Source organism: Brachyistius frenatus, unplaced genomic scaffold, assembly GCF_029030835.1.
Source record: "Brachyistius frenatus isolate BFR_SWC_R1_liver_20210118 unplaced genomic scaffold, ASM2903083v1 Contig_9, whole genome shotgun sequence".
In the NCBI taxonomy this organism is placed as follows: Eukaryota; Metazoa; Chordata; class Actinopteri; family Embiotocidae; genus Brachyistius; species Brachyistius frenatus.
Genome location: NW_027210608.1, coordinates 1,789,024 through 1,806,338, shown reverse-complemented (window position 1 = coordinate 1,806,338; position 17,315 = coordinate 1,789,024). Strand labels below are relative to the sequence as shown.

General features: G+C 44.1%; 1 protein-coding gene across 1 annotated transcript; it reads right to left on the bottom strand.

Moving 5' to 3' along the window:
* Positions 1-1,089: 1,089 nt before the first annotated feature.
* On the bottom strand, positions 1,090-16,619 carry pdpr (pyruvate dehydrogenase phosphatase regulatory subunit). Its single transcript, XM_069690323.1, has 18 exons — positions 16,513-16,619; positions 15,670-15,940; positions 13,635-13,768; positions 12,818-12,899; positions 12,470-12,633; positions 12,234-12,355; positions 11,890-12,007; positions 11,350-11,499; positions 9,294-9,486; positions 8,999-9,123; positions 8,485-8,640; positions 7,826-7,959; positions 7,463-7,611; positions 7,270-7,382; positions 4,770-4,864; positions 4,587-4,676; positions 3,254-3,436; positions 1,090-2,618 (listed from the first exon to the last, which is right to left on the bottom strand). The coding sequence occupies exons 2-18, from the start codon at positions 15,927-15,929 to the stop codon at positions 2,211-2,213; spliced, it is 2,676 nt and encodes an 891-aa protein (XP_069546424.1). The 5' UTR covers positions 15,930-15,940; positions 16,513-16,619; the 3' UTR covers positions 1,090-2,210.
* Positions 16,620-17,315: the final 696 nt, after the last annotated feature.

Genomic DNA, 17,315 nt, shown 5'->3' with positions numbered 1-17,315 from the left:
ATCTGAGTCCCTGCTGCAGCTCGAGCCTCGGCGCAGCAGCCGTGTTGTCAGACGTGGAACAGAACTGCACTTTAATCGTCCTGCTGTCGGGACCGGCTCCTGCCAAGAGTCGACCGCACAGGAACTCATTCACGCCATCTGTACACTAAACTTTTTATGCATCCGTCCTCGCGTGGTGCGTCGCACGAGCCCGAGATGTTGGCAAAAATCAGGAGAAAACGTGTCTGAAGAGCTGATGAGGTTTTTATATTTTTTTCTTATGTCAACGCAGCGGCAACATCCCAACTGAAAAGTCGGTCCGTTTACCGCTCGGAGGTCAAAGTGCTTCAGACAGCCGGCAAATAAATGAACCTGCTGCTGCTCCTGAGTTCAAGAGGATTTCGGAAAAACATGATAAATGCATCTCGTAATTAAACCGAGCAAATATTTAAAAAGGACCCATCTGTAGTTTTCTACCCACAAATACTCCAGAAAAAGTTATGAACACATTAAACAGTTATGACACATTTACCAGCAACCAAACTTAAATCACTCAACATTTTTAATTGCTGTAAATAAAACTGAGTGAAGCCATCCGTGGCCGCGTAGCGCAGTATTATAGGAAATTAGACTCCGACAGCCCTAATAGAAAATGTACCATCACTCGGAGTCATCTTCTTGTACATTCCTGTGCACCTTCTGTGAGGCCGTCTGTAAGGTGTCGTGTGATTGGCTGGGTGGATTCGGCTTTCAGTTGCTTCTTACCTTAGCTTTACCTTCACAGCAGCACTGCTGCTGAACTGCTGGAGTGGCCGTGTTAAATCCCTACCAGCTCCAGACCTGCTGCTCTGCCTGACCTTTGACCTCTGAAGGGGGGCAAGAGAAAAAAAAAAAAAACACCAAATTACTTTCAGAAGTGTTGAAATGCACGTGTAGGACAACTGTTGCCGATACGACGATAGAAGAAAGCATTCGACATGACGCGCAATCAGCAGGACATCTGCAAGAATGAACTGATAATTATGATTTTTGCAGGTGATAGAAACTCGAAACTGATGTCGCAAAAAAAAAAAGTGCAGTACTGAAAATAGAGATTTTAAACACACTAGCTATACAAAAATACATCGTTTTATTTCAAATCGCACTCACGTCCTCCCTTTACACAAACATCTAGACTGTGGATCAACACAAAACTGCATGATATGATAAACTCCAAACAACGACACGTCTGGGTTACAGCTCCTCTCCCTTCCCTCGTCTACAGTCCACTGAACATCAGACACATATTCAACACATCATCAGCGAAGCTAACCCTGTGCATCGAAAAGTGCAACGATGCATCACAAAGACCACAAAACATAAATAACAGGTCGGGTTATATTACGGTAAATGATACATAACCACGAGATCCACACGGCAAGACGACTGGAGAGCAGCTCACAGCTGATGATAAAGATGTTGTACAGGGGAAAAGAAGCCGCTTAGATTTACTTAAGGAAGCTTTTTCAACAGGACCGGAAGAGGAGAAATGAGCGACACACACAACACTGGTTCACTAATGATTAGCCAGGCTGCTTCTTGGAGGGTAAACCTCCTTCCTTGTCAGGTGTGATGTAGCGGGACAGGCGGCAGTGGAAAGTATAAAGTATCAGAGTTAGGCTTTTTACATCGCATCGATCGTCTTCTTTAAAGCAGCAAATTTACAGTTTAAGATATGACGACAGTGTCGGCCACTCCGTCGACCGTGTGCGCAGGCATCTGCAGATCAGCACTGACGTTTGCTTTCAACTCATCCAGACTGAAGTGTGGAAGCTTCGAACGCTACTGGAGGAGATTGTCGGTGAGAATCCCTTCAGGAGTGAACAGAGTCACAAAGTCCTGAACAGCGATGTTGATCTTGCCTTGACAAGGCACTTAACCATGGGCTGTCAGTGAAGCAGCCATGAGACTGTGTGGACTGTCTTCGAGTGTGAAGCAGGCTGGAGCTGGAAAACAAGATGGCAGGAGCTCTGTATTTGAGACAGCTCAAGCATTTGGTGCCTCTTAAATATTGCACTTTGAAAGAAGGAGATGCAACGCGGAAACTAAACATATGCAGGGCAGAAAGTGACGGTGCATACAGCCCTGTTATGAGGAGCTATAAAAGGGAAGAAATGTACCCGGCACCCGCGAGGTCACAGCAGGAGTGGATCAGGTGAAGTGAAAGAGGAAAGAGTTACTACTCCTCGGCATCACTTCCCCTGCAGGTTGCTGAGCTCCATGTCTTCCTTGCGGCGTTTCTGTTGGGTGAAGAGGGAGCTGAAGGGGTAGAGTTTGGCTTTGGCCGGATAGCGCTGGCCGGCTATGTCCACCTCGTAGTCCCCTCGGTTGATGAAGTCGGGGGTGATGGGCGTGGGGAGCCCCTCGGGGCCCGGCGGCGGCGACACGAAGCCCAGGCAGACGTGGCGCTCCAGGGTGTAGCTGAAGGCGCTGCTGGTGGTCGTCCCGGCCAGCTGGCCGTTACGGTAGATGGGCTCGCCCCACCACGGCCACAGGTCCAGCTCGGTGTCGTGGTCCTCCAGAACCAGCATGATGAACCGCCGAGTTGCACCGTCCTGACGCTGCTGCAGCAACGCCTCACGGCCGAGGAAGTCCGTGTCCTGATGGAGGAAGACGGGGGAGGGGGAGAGAAGAAGTTGGTGAAGGACGCAGGGTCGGGGGGGGGGGGGTTTAAAAAGGTCCAAGAGAGGAAGTAGAAGCAGTGGAGGAAGTTACGGTGAGAGAAAGTTTTGCACAGTTTTGGAGCCTGTTAGGATGCATACAGAAGCAACACAAAATCACTGCCTCTAAATTTCTAATGTTTTTAAAAGACCACCATCAACTCATCTGAAAACAGTCTGTGAAACCAGTTTTAAACTGTGAGCTGCTCCCATCAATACTGTGCTGACAGCAGAGAGCATCCCTGATGTTCCACTGTTTTCACCATGAGATTGATGGTAAACTTTACCCCCGCTGCTTCACGGTGCCACCTGTCGTGCCTGCAGGTGCAGCCTGGTGACAGATTGTCCTCCACATGCTGGCAAAGACTACAACTCAAGACGTCGACAGGTTTTAGCGAAGCAGATGACGAGGCGCCGTTTATTATTCTGCTCTCCCTCTCTCGGGCTAATAACAAACATACTAAATCTCTGCTTTGTCAAAATCCCTTTGCTAAGAAGAAGACGCTTTGAAAACATATTGCCATTTAAAAGTCTCCACACAGACTGAGATCAGATGGTCACACAGCTGAACAGACCGTGTCAAACTTGACCCTGAACTCCCGTCCACACTCCAGCGGGGTGGTGAAGGTGTCCAGGTCCTGACCCCAGAAGGCGAAGAACTTCTCTATGCGAAGGCTGCGCAGCGCGTAGTAGCCCGAGTTACGGATGCCGTACTTCTGGCCCACGGACATCACCTCGTTGTACACATGCAGCGCGTACTGCAGAGAGCAGAGGGACATACCAACGTTACACTTGATGCGGTATACAGGACAGCGCTTTATTAACCCTCCAATGACATTTTTCTAACACTATTACATTACTCAGATTTCTGAGCAGAAGTTAGTATATGATAGAATGATATGGCTTGTAACCTTTAACAATAAACCCACAACAAATATGGTTTTGTCAATATTTATAGATGTGAAAAAAGTTTTTTTTCTCAAAGTGTTTGAGACGTATTTCATGCACACCGCCTGCTTACAGAGTGAATCCTAACAAAGCCAAATCAGTCATCAGAGAAAGTAATTATTGCACAAAGCACTGATCCGTCTGTGGTGCAGTAGAGCGTTGGTATGCAGATGGATCATGTCCAGTGCGTTTGTGGGAGTTTTTCCAGTTACAGCAGGTCTGATTCCAGACAAACTAAAACACTTTCACATCATCCATCAGCTTTTGGAAGTGGTGGCACATCTTCCCAGCCGTCACTAATGCAGCTGGATGCAGGCATTTTCCACATTTTCTGGTTTCCCAAGTTGACAATTTGTCCTGAAAAACTGCTTGTGTGTTTATAGCATCTTGGCCGAGGCAGTTTATAGCATCTTGGCCAAGGCAGAACCACATGAGATTCCCTCATCCGTCTTTAACTTCTCTTGGAATGATTTTTAGATTATTTTGACCATTGTGCCATGAATGGGTCAGCCATTCTCAGGCTGTGCTTTTGAATGATCTGAATCACAATTGACACAAAACCAAATTCCTTGCCATCAACTTTCTAAAAGGTGCACAATCATTTGAATGGCTGTTGACATCGAAACCCACCACTATCAAAGAAAATGCTGTGCTGAACTCAGCCTGTATGTTGCTGAACCTCCATCATGTTAATAAACCACAGAGACAAGGAGTTCTGCATCGTAGTGTCTGGGTTTAGGTATCTTAAAAGTAAGACAACGCAATGACAAAACACTGTTTAACACAAATAGTTTGAGGAATACCAGGTAGTTGAGAGCTTAAATTTTTTTTAAAAAGGATGAATCCCACTGCATGCAACACAGTCCTGGGTTGTTTAAGACCTGAGGTATGTATCTGACGGTTACTTTAACAACCAGCCTGTCAAATGGCGACTAGATAATGTTAGTGTGAGTGTTGCACCTCTATGGGGATGTAGAGCATGAAACCTGGTTCTCCGGTGTGAGTCATGCTCATCACTCTGATCCCATTGGCGTAGCCCACACTCATCTCCTGTAAAGACACACAAACATGGTCAGTTCCTGCTCCCGGTAATGTGAGGAGACGGACAGAAAAACAACCGCTTATGAAAACGAGCCATCCTACCTTACAGAACATGGAGGGAAAGTGGTCGGGTGTCATAGAAACGTACGACAGCTCAGCCAGAACATCCATTGCACGCGGTCCAATCAGATTTAAAGCTGCGAGTAAATCAAATCAAAATGTATTTGTGTAGCACATTTTAAAACACAACAAAGGTTGCCCAAACTGCTGCACATAGACCAACAGTCATACATTCGAGAAGACTGGATTAATAAAAATAAGTAATGTTAAAATCAAGACAAACTAACACAAATCACACAAAAGTGCCAAGTTAAGATCAAAGTGGGTAGGCCAGGGAAAATAAATAGATTTTTAAACACTGGTAAAGTGGATGACAACCTAATATGAGGGGAAGGTTGTTCCAGAGCTTGGGGGCAGCAACGGAAAAGGCACGGTCGGCCCGGGTCGTCAATTTTGTTCAAGGAACAACTGAAAACTGTTGGTCGAGAGACCTGAGTGAGCGCGGTAGGGTATCGGGCTGCAGCAGGTCGGACAGATAGACTGGGGCAGCTCCATTTAGACACTTAAAAACAAACATTACAATTTTAAAATGAATTCTGTACTGGACTGGTAACCAATGAAGGGATTTTAAGATCGGTGAAATGTGTTCATGCCTGCGTGTACCGGTTAAAAGTCTCGCTGCAGAGTTCTGCACCAACTGAAGGCGTGATAAAAGAATTTTGCCGATTCCAGCATACAAATAATTACAATAGTCCAACCTAGAGGAGATAAAAGCATGAGTAACTTTCTCCAGGTCTTTCGAGGAGAGAAAGGATTTGACCTTAGCTAAAGTTCTCAGCTGAAAGAACACGACTTTGACAACGGACGTAACTTGGAGATCCAGTGTAAAAGATGAGTCCAAAATCACACCCAGATTCTGACATGGAAATTACAGTGGGTTGCCATGGGGCCAAGACACAATGAGGGACTGTCCAGTATAGCAGCTGAAAGGTGAGAGGGATTGATTGGCAGGATCTCTGTTTTAACTTCGTTGAGGCATAGAAAATTTAGCAAGAGCCAGCTTTTGACATCAGGCAGCTCATTATTGAATTTATAGAGGCAGTTCCAGATTTGAGGGGAAGGTATATTTGAATGTAGTCGGCATAGAGGTGATAAGAAATGTTCTGTTTTTGGAAAAAGGATCCAAGAGGAAGCATATAGAGTGAGAACAGTAGTGGACCCAAAATGGACCCCTGCGGTACCCCACAGATCAGGGGGGGCCTGTTGAGAGGAGCAGTTGCCCATGTTGACAGAATGATCGGTCATACAGGTAGGACTTAAAACATTGTCAAAAGCAGCAGAGCGATCAAGTCAAAGCAAAATGCGGGATCACCAGCATCAGCAATGAGTAAAAGGTTGATCAAAACTTTTAAAAGGGCAGATTCAGTGCTGTGAGATGATCTAAAACCAGATTGAAAAACATCACAGATGCCATTAAAACTGATAAAAGACTGAAGCTGTTAAAATACAACTTTCTCAAAGATCTGGGACAGAAAAGGCAAAGTGGATATTGGTCTTTAATTGGATGGGTTAGAGGGCTCCAAATTAGGTTTCTTCATGAGCTGAAGACAGACAGCTGTTGATAACTGACAGTATACATGGTCCGATTTCAACAAAAACCTTTTTAAAAGAGACCTGAGGGGATGATGTCAGAGTGGCACATTGTAGTTTTTAGTTGATCAACAATTTTAGTGAGAGCTGTGAGGGAAACGGGCTCAAAGTGGTCCAACACGGCAGAGGAAGTGGGAGAATTAGTTGGATCAATGTAATGGGATGTAACGCCAGACCTAAGTTTTGAGATTTTATCCTGGAAGAACCTAAGAAAGGTGTCACACTGTGCCGGAGACATACTTGAACATGACGGGATCGGGGGGTTGATAACAGAGTTTAAGGTGTTGAAGAGAATTGTAGGCCTGTGGCAGTGATTTGGAATTAAGTCGGAGAAGAAGCTGTTTGTAACTTAAGGGTTAGTGTTAGACTTAACTGCATTCTGATAGTTTGTGAGGGAGTTCCTTAAGATTTCAAAGGACACATGGAGTCTGTCTTTCTTCCTTTTTCTCTCAGCCCTCCTGCACTTTGCCCGAGTGGCTTCATTTAACCAGGTTTGAGGTAGTATGACCTCAGCGGGGCGACACTATCAAGATTTAGGTGGAGTTAAAATATCCTCTGGAGAAAGGTGCGATTGGGGAGTTTGATTAGTAGAAAACAGTGGCGTGTCTCTAAAAGCATTTAAAAACTATTTATATAACTCTCTTTAGATAACTCTGAAGCTGTTACTGCTTCAAAGATAACGGGCTTGTGGTCCGAGAACATTGCTTCACAAATTTCACTGATGCTTACAGAAATACCAAAAGATAAAACAAGGTCCAATGTATGACCATGTTCATGAATGGGACCAGAGACTAGCTGCTCAAGATTAAAAAAATGTGTTTTTCATGCATAGCTTTCACCCTTGAATATAGCGTGGGCACGACATGGTGACATCCCTGCAGAGCCCAACTACCTGTGTATTTCCAGCTGACATCCTCCAGGTGGAGTTGTGGGTCATTGGGCATGTGTTTCTTTATCCAGGACCAACAGTGGACCTGCTGGTCTGTCGGAGACACGATGAAGAAGCTGGAGAGCGAACAGAAATGAGAGTTAATTCAAATGTCCATCGTTAATATCTAAACTATTATAGCACAGATGATTCCAACCTGTTCTTGCTGAGGCGGACCACGCTGCAGTCGTTCTCGTAGCCCCCCCTCTCGTTCAGCATGCCGGTGTGGACGATGTGTCCGACAGGGACATCCAGGTCGTTGGCACACAGATGTTGCAGCAGCTCCAGAGCCTGGTCCCCCGTCGACTGACACATCAGGACAAAGCAGAGAGTTCCACTTAAATTACTTTAACACAGTGGACTTGTCAGCTGAAATGCATTCGTTTAAAAAGAGAAAATACTTTGCTGCTGCGTCAGTAGCTCCCAGTTAACCAAAGAATTGCAAAATGTTGAAAAAAACATTATGTTTTTCACAGATATTCATAAGATTTGAAGTTGTCCATAGTGTATTATGACTCACAGTCAGTTCGAACTTGGTGAAGGAGGACATGTCGATGACACACACGGCCTCTTTGCAGCATTTCACCTCTGCACCAACAATGTCAAACCAGTCGGGCTTGTAGAAAGTCTTACTCTGGTCCAGAGACAGCAGATCTACGATGACAAACAAACAGATCACATCAGGTGTTTTCATTCATTACAAAGTTCCCCATTTCCTGCTGTAAGATGTAAAAGCTGCTCTTTAAATCCCTTAAAAACCTTTGGGCATCCTTTTAAACTTTAAAATGCTGATGTCCAACAACAACAAAACAGAGCACAGCATTTTAGTGAAATCACCTGCTTTACAAAGGACAGATAACCCAGTTTAATTATACAAATTTTACCAAATCAGCTGTATGCAAATGATTTTTTTATCGTGTAACATCAGTGCCAAAACATCTACAAGTTTTTAACCAAGTAACATCTGATTTCACTGATAAGTAGACTTGCTGCTAGAGGAGGGAACTGATCATAAGAGTGTAATAACATACTGTCTTTTTGTTTTTTTCTATTATGAAAACCTGGTTTCTCTTAACCCATGATGGAAAATGACGTAAAAAAACATATCGTAATAAAATATTCTGGATTCTTCAGGCTCAATGAAGACAACGCTGTGTGTCGCTGCTCAGTGATCTGTACCTTTCCCCGGAGGAACGAAGTATTTGGGTCTTTCAAAGCCGTGTTTCTCCATCCAGCGAGCTCCCTGGGTGTCCAGACGGTCATACAGAGGACTGGTCCTCAGCTGACGCCCAGTCTGAAAGTCCCACCGAGGAACCTTCAGGTCATACAGCAGCGCTGGACACACACGGACACACATGGACGGACACGGACGGACGGACGGACGGACGGACACACACACACACACACACACACACACACACACACACAATTTAGAAGCATAGGTACCAGAGTACGATTAAAACACACCAGGGTAAAACTAAAACCCACTACACATCATTACGAACACTTGTCACCTGTAGTGTACAGGAGAGGTGAACAACAGTTCTTCTCCACTTTGCAGCAGCATTTTTCTTTCCAATATGAATGCATATTTAAACTGTACACTCAGGCCCAGATGACTGTAGCACATTTGTCTGGTTCAAATCATGAACTGAACACTCATCATATAATCTGGAAAGACTTCACGACTCACGCATGACTTCCATCACTCTGTGTCGCAGGAACGTCCGGCTGCTCTGCAGGTTCCCAAAGCGTTTGATGTCCAGCGGCCAGACGTTGGCAGTGGGGTAGTCGTAGGTCATCCACTCTGCCAGGTACCTGGAAACCACACGGCAGGTAATCAAAGCAGGTGCACATCACAAACTGATCACTGAAATTAATGAGCTCAGTTGACCTTCTAACTATTGTAAAATACTAGCTCCCAAAACCATTTGTTAATATTTGTCCTCTCATTCACTGTAGGCAAATACACTTATACTCATTCTTACTTTCCAGCCCCTCCAGCTAAGGCCAGGCCCGAGGAGTTCATCCCAGCCAGCACATAGTAGCCATGAAGGCCCGGCGTCTCCCCCATCAGACAACGCATATCAGGTGTGAAGGACTCAGGACAGTTGACCAGTTGATGGATCTCGGCTGACTCGAGACTCGGCAGCCTCCTCAGCAGCGCACTGAGCATCGGCTCTAAAGGTGGAAGACAACAGGAGCGTACAATCTCTCAACAGACGGCATCTCCACACCACCAAAGTGCTTTTTTTTTTTTAAATCAGTGATGCATCTATATGCAGTAATCAACATAAACATGGTCAGCCTCAATTTTCCCAACATTTACAACCCCAGAGCTTCCTGCCACATCATCGAGGCTGCGACTTGTTTTCTCTCCTCTTCCGGTCCTAAAATAAAATCACCTCTTGCCAAACCACCACAAAACAATACTGGAGGAGCTTCAACTCCTGCTGTACAGCAACAACTGCACCCTTTCCTCATGTTGCTCTATCAACAGTTCAGCATGTGTCCAACAAAAAAACAACCCAGTGGCAGCAACATAAAAATTTGGGAGAGATGCGATGGACTCACTCACATCACTTACCGATATCACAATGCAACACATACAAGGTTTAACTTGCTTTCTTCATTTAATTACTTACTTGTGATGTAACATAATAAAAGCGCAAACTCTTGAGACTTCCAGAGGGCTGCAACTAACAACTATTTTCATTATTGAACAAGCTGCAGACTATTTTCTTGATTACACGATTCATCACTTTGTCTATAAATGTTCAATACACAGTAAAAAAAAATTTTTTTTTAAATTTAAAAAAAAGCTCATCAAAGTGACGTGTTCAAATGTCTGAACAAAACTTTAAAATCTAAGAAATATTAAGTTTACAATCACATATATTAAGAACAGCAGCAAATCCTTAAATGTGAGAAGCTGTAACCAGGAGATTTTGGCCAATCAAGCCTAAATCGTGACTTTAATAAAAGGTGACTAAGAAAATAGTTGCTTATTTTTCTGTCAGTTGACAGATGGTTTAAGTGACTAATCGCTGCAGCTTTAAAAAGGTGAACTAGGGTTCGGTCTAATTTTTCTTTCATATACATTAATGAGACTCACTATTTTCGAGTCCCACTTTTAAAAGATAATATTGGACATGTATAAGTAACTGGAAGTGCAGAGCAGCCTGTGGAAGATCAGCTTGGCCATGTGTGTTGCTGCAGTTCAAGGTCGGCTGGTGATAAAGGTCCAGCGACATGACAGCCTGTCAGGCCGGATGAGGAATCTCAGATTACTTGCATGAGGCCAAGGCCAAGGGACAGGTGTGTGGTGTGTGTGTGTGTGTGTGTGTGTGTGTGTGTGTGTGTGTGTGTGTGTGTGTGTGTGTGTGTGTGTGTGTGTGTGTGTGTGTGTGTGTGTGTGTCAAAAACATTGAAGAGAGCATAAACAGAGTATCTAAAAATAGAGATGCTCTGTGTTATTATAAAACCAAGATATTTGAAGGTGATACATTGAAACTGCTGCTGCATGTTTGTCCAGGTCGACATAATGTTATTTAATAAACTATCATTTCTGCAATCATCTCCAACCACTAAAACACTGCCTGTATTGTGTGTAGTTCTGTGTTGACTGATTGGGATGCAACTGCAAATGTGTTGTTAATAATAAATGACTTCACTCACATCCATAAAGTACATTTGAGATGCTGTAGTGTATACTTTGCATCTGTGCAGCATCCATCACAGCTGAGGGGATCAATTGATCCATTTGCTTTTTCTACAATTCATTTGTCTCTGCAGCTGAAAATAAGTTAAAAATGTACACAGAATATTGCTGACGACACCAGGACCTCATTCAAAATCACTTCTTATGATCACATATTTCCTTTTTACTGTGTATTTGGTCAATTATAAACAATATGAAAATCAATATGCCATATATATATATATATATATATATATATATACACATACACACACACACACACACGTACATATATTAATTTAAGGCAATGTCCCCTCCCTGTTTTCCATCCCAGCCTCCATTACCGAAGTGATCCCAGTCCTCCTGCATGTTCTGGATCTCCAGCTGGTTGCGGCCCTCGGTGAAGATGGGTTTGGGGTTCTTCTCAAAGCCTCCTGACAGAATGCCTCCCTGCCACGGCCGCATGTATATCCTGCCGTCCATATCAAGCACCACTGGAGACGAGACGCACACAGTTAGTTAGACCACCTCCTCTGCGCTTGTTTGAAGCCTCATGTGACGTGAAGACAAAAAATGAATATTAACAGTAAATGAAATAAAATCTTCCTGTTTAGCATATTATCGCTATCAATGAGGAGGATCTGTGCCCCGGTGCTTTCTGAAAGAAAAGGTTTTTTTTTTCTTAAGGGAAAAGGCTGGGAGATGCTTGCTGCAGTCAAACAGTCTGTAATAAATTATTCAAACAGACATTATGCCAAGAAACAAATCAGAATCTTTTTTACAGACATAATTTTAGCTGGCGAAAGTAAAAGCAAGTTGAAGTTTAAAATCTTAACATTTCAAGCTAAAGCAGTGAATTTTGGTGAGTGTTTGACGTGGGAGACCTGGTGTGCTCGGTGACAGCGGCTCCTGGAGAGGTTTGGTGAGGAGGTAGAAGTGTTCGCAACCGTGGAGGGGAACCGACACCTTCATCTCACTTGCCTGACCCAGCTCGTACGCCCACTGGAGCAGAAACAGGTGGAGTGAACATGTCTACCTGCTGAACATGGGCTATTGACTGTAGTGAACCGCATTAAACTGATAGCTGCTTATGCTAGCGTTACACACGCTGATTTCTTTGCAGGAAAACACTGCAGCTCACTGACTAATCAGCTCACTTATCTAAGCCGTCACTGGGGCTTGATGATGCGTCGTCATTTGCATCACATAATCCCACGCGGAGGTTTACCTGTCCAGCACAGTTGACAAAGTAGTCGCACTCAATGGAGCCCCGGTCGGTCTCCACAGCTGTCACATGACCCTTCTCCACCAGAACCTGCTGAACACTGGTCCGCTCCAGGATCTGGACCCCTGGATAGGGTAAGAAACACAAGAGGATGAAGGAGGAGGGGAAAAAAAAAAAAAAAAAAAAGGAGAAAAGGGAAGACGAGCCACAGTAAAAGCCAAGTTGTGATTTTAAGTTACCTTGTCCAGCAGCAGCCACAGCCAGGGCGTGGTTAACTTCAGGTGGAGACACCACAGAATCTGCAGGGAGGTGGAGCGCCCCGACCAGGTCATGAATGTTAACAAGAGGGTGGAGTTTGGCCACTTCTTTTGGTTTAATGATGTTACAGCTGATCCCCATTACCCTGAGAAAAGGGTGAAAGGGTTCAGGCTTTTAAATCAGCAGACAACTCAGCTGGCAGCCAGACATGAAGTTTTACAACATTTGTGTCTCTCCATGTGCAAAGCAGATGCAATCTTATTCACACACACTCAAGGCTGTAGACATTGCCAAAAGTATTTCTAAGAAATATTAACTCGAGGTCTTACTTGAGTCTTGATGCCAAGCGCTTCAGAGAAATGAAGCGATCCTGATTTTGCGCCAGACACAAAGACCCCGTCTTCACATAACCTGCAATACACACACACGCGCGCGTGCGCACACACACACACACGTTAAAATACAGCAGGGGAATTTAGCATTGGGCAAACAGTTAGTTTTATGCCAAATAGGGCTGCAAATAACGGTTATTTTCACTATTTATTAATCTATCGATAATTGATTCATCAACTAGCAGTTTGGTCTTTTAAATGTTTACAAATTTCAACCCAAATGTTTTCCAAATCACAAGGTGCAGCCTAAAATGTCTTATTTTCTCCTGACCAAAAAATAATCACATTAATGAAGCTTGACTCAAAGAATTTGAGCTATTTTCAATTCAAATTTACTTCAAATTATAAGAAGATCATCAAAATAGTTGGTTAATAATGTTCTGTTAATCAAGTAATCGTTGCAGCTTAAGGCAATAATTCGAATGTTTCCTTGGAGTTAAGTAGAAAATGTCTGGAAGTGTATGCCACATGTACATGTTTCAGCTGCATCATTGTAAAAACTACTGCACTGAGATATCGTGTCATGAGTGAACTGTAACTGATTGCTTCATTGTATGTTTTAAACTCATCATATTAACTATGCCTTAATAAAAGTGCATATGGTATAAAAGTAGATATAAAATAAAGAACACATGTTGATATGCATCTGGTTACTGCTCAGATTAATTTATTTGCACTAAGGATAATAATATTAGTGATATAGTCCACCTTTCTCTTCATGATTAGTACCAAAGCAAATCATGTCATGTCTGACCTGTTTTAACTCCCGTCTCCTCCTCCAGCCGCTGGTAAAGGCTACTGGAGTAGCTTGCCATTTGACACTCAATGGAAATAGGCTTGGCCATGCTGACAATGCCAGCACACAGTCTTGTTGTTCCTGCACCAAGTCTGCCAATAAAGCATTATCAGAATAATATCAAAGCCACCGTTGTGTTTACAGATCCAGTATAACTTCATATACAGAGCATCTGGAAAGTATTCACAGCGCTTCACTTTTTCCACATTTTGTTTTGTTACAGACTTATTCCGAGATGGATTAAATTATTTTTTTTTCCTCAAAATTCTACACACAATACCCCATAATGACAACGTGAAATATTTTTTTTTAGAAATTTTTGCAAATCTATTAAAAATCAAAAACAAAAAAATCACATGTACATAAGTATTCACAGCCTTTGCCATGACACTCAAAATTGAGCTCAGGTGCATCCTGTTTCCACTGATCATCCTGGAGATGTTTCTACAACTTGATTGGAGTCCACCTGGTAAATTCAGTTGATTGGACATGATTTGGAAAGACACACACTGTCTATATAAGGTCCCACAGTTGACAGTACATGTCAGAGCACAAACCAAAACATGAAGTCCAAAGAATTGTCTGTAGACCTCCGAGACAGGATTGTATGGAGGCTCAGATCTGGGGAAGGGTACAGAAAAACTTCTGCAGCATTGAAGGTCCCAATGAGCACAGTGGCCTCCATCATCCGTAAATGGAAGAAGTTTGAACCACCAGGACTCTTCCTAGAGTCGGCCGCCCGGCCAAACTGAGCGATCGGGGGAGAAGGGCCTTAGTCGGGGAGGTGACCAAGAACCAGATGGTCACTCTGACAGAGCTCCAGCGTTGCTCTGTGAAGAGAGGAGAACCTTCTAGAAGGACAACCATCTCTGCAGCACTCCACCAAGCAGGCCTGTATGGTAGAGTGACCAGACGGAAGCCACTCCTCAGTAAAAGGCTCATGACAGCCCACCTGGAGTTTACCAAAAGGCACCTGAAGGACTCTCAGACCATGAGAAACTAAATTCTCTGGTCTGATGAAACAAAGATTGAACTCTTTGGCCTGAATGCCAAGCGTCATGTTTGGAGGAAACCAGGCACCGCTCATCACCTGGCCAATACCATCTCTACGGTGAAGCATGGTGGTGGCAGCATCATGCTGTGGGGATGTTTTTCAGCGGCAGGAACTGGGAGACTAGTCAGGATGGAGGGAAAGATGAATGCAGCAATGTACAGAGACATCCTTGATGAAAACCTTCTCCAGAGCGCTCTGGACCTCAGACTGGGGCGAAGGTTCATCTTCCAACAGGACAACGACCCGAAGCACACAGCCAAGATAACAAAGGAATGTCTTCGGGACAACTCTGTGAATGTCTTTGAGAGGCCCAGTAGAGCCCAGACTTGAACCCGATTGAACATCTCTGGAGAGATCTGAAAATGTCTGTGCACCGACGCTCCCCATCCAACCTGATGGAGCTTGAGAGGTCCTGCAAAGAAGAACGGGAGAAACTGCCCAAGAATAGGAGCCAAGCTTGTAGCATCATACTCAAAAAGACTTGAGGCTGTAATTTCTGCCAAAGGTGCTTCAACAAAGTATTGAGCAAAGGCTGTGTGTGTTATATTTTTGTTCTTTATTTTTAATAGATTTGCAAAAATTTTAAACAAACTATTTTCACTTTGTCATTATGGGATATTGTGTGTAGAATTTTGAGGGAAAAAATGAATTTAATCCATTTTGGAATAAAACTGTAACATAACAAAATGTGTAAAAAGTGAAGCGCTGTGAATACTTTCTGGATGCACTGTAGTTCAAACTCTCTCTTTTCCCTCCACCTGCTCCACCCAGTAACAATGTCGGGTTCAGGCTGATGACATTAGAGACGATTGACCTTGAGGGAACTTCGTGTTTGTCTCCAGGCCGACTTAACCCGCCAACACGAGGCCCAACCGCAGCTTATTACCCTGAAAGGCCACCTGACGCTTTGTAACACCTTGAATGGGACATTTATCTCACCTGCCCTGCTCGAGGAGCACGATATCGGTCCATCCCAGTTTGGCCAGGTGGTAGGCCACCGATGTCCCCACTATGCCACCTCCACAGATCACAACCCGCGCCTTGCCGGGCAGTGGGAGCTGCGAGTCTCTGCTGACGGCCAACCAGCGGGGGGAGGCGTGGAGGGCCCTGCCGGACAGCCTGTACCCCGTCCGAGGGAGCAGCAGCCTGGGGTGCAGGACGGGGGACAGAGCCCTGGAGCTCCGTACACAGCTGCACATGGCTGTGCTTCCTGCAACCGCGGACACACACACACACACACCGAGACACACCGGCCAAGTGTTACACAGTTAAAGCGCACAACGAGGGGACGTCACGCGTCACTGATGTCTGACGTCACGTGATTCACAGCTGTTCGATAGCAGATGACTAGAAGCTATGAACGTTATTGATCAAGTAAACTGAAGCAGGCTGACATGAAACACACTAAACACACTATCCAACCCTCTGTGGGCCTTCAGGAGTCCGCGAGGTGGACCAGACTTCTCCTGCAACACCCTTTAGCTGCACAGCTAGCTCGAGCTAACGGCGTGTCAGTAACTCCGTAAACGATCATGAAACTGTGTCTCAAAGGGCAGAAAGCTTTTGGTCGACCGGCGTATCTCCAACGTTACGCGGAGAGTTCACCGACATGTTGTGTGTTGTTTTGTTTTTGTTTCCTGAAGGTGGCGTTAAAGTTAGCGGGAGCTCGAGCTGTCGGAAAGCTAGCTCGAGCTGATAACTTCGCCAACTCACGAGCTGAACGTCAAACATGTCGACGACGACCTTCTCCGGTGTTTTATTCTTTATCTACATCAGACCCACCTGATCAGCCGAGTCCTGTCGTGGTGATGTTTTAATGACAGGAGTGAATACCGGTGACAGAAAGTCTTGTTCGGGCGAAGCAGTCGGTAACATCAATAACAAGCGGCACTTCCGGTCTGGACCTTCAAAATTAAACCCGTCGGGTTGTTTGAGGTTGTTTTGTTTTTTTAAATCCAGTAATATTATTTTATTGATTGCCTACTATTTATAAGAACGAGATCAAACGTATTCAAATGTGTATATAAAGTTTTAAAAAAAAATAAAAAAATAAAAAAATCGTTTTTGTTTTTTTTCCTTAAATCCTTAAAAGGAGATCTATTAAATTCCAATGTTTGAATATGCAAATTTATTTGGTTGACTTGCTGGGCGCAAGACGTGTTTCCTACATCACTGTCAACTATGTCCACTGGACACGGATCGGCTTCCAAACAATATCTGATATCACAAATCATTCTCTTAGGCCTGCCCTTCAAAATCTTACTTTCAGTGAGCACAGAGAAATGTCCCTCCTTCAGCATATGATTGTGAAAACAGCCTTCCAGTTTGAAGCTATTCTACACAGTGGAGCTCAAACATTCAACTGTAGGAGCAAGAAAAAAACAAAAAACATTTCTGAGCGATTTAAGAATCTGGGTTTGGGTACTTAGGATTTAAGAAGATGGTAAACTGCTTCACTGGTGTTGTACTTTTTGGCCTCTGTGTTACACTGTACCATTAAATCATCTCAGTTGTCTTCTTTATACTTTATGTCCAGTTTGCCAAAATTCATCTTGAAGCATTCGGCATCTTTAAAAACTTGGGAA

Bases quoted from the DNA above. Each gene is read 5' to 3' on its own strand.
- pdpr (XM_069690323.1), bottom strand. From the start codon at position 15,929: ATGTGCAGCTGTGTACGGAGCTCCAGGGCTCTGTCCCCCGTCCTGCAC. The intron at 9,487-11,349 runs GTAATGGAGGCT...TTCCACCTTTAG, and splicing joins GGAGGACTGGGATCACTTCG to AGCCGATGCTCAGTGCGCTG. The intron at 7,612-7,825 runs GTGAGTCATAAT...CTGATGTGTCAG, and splicing joins TCACCAAGTTCGAACTGACT to TCGACGGGGGACCAGGCTCT.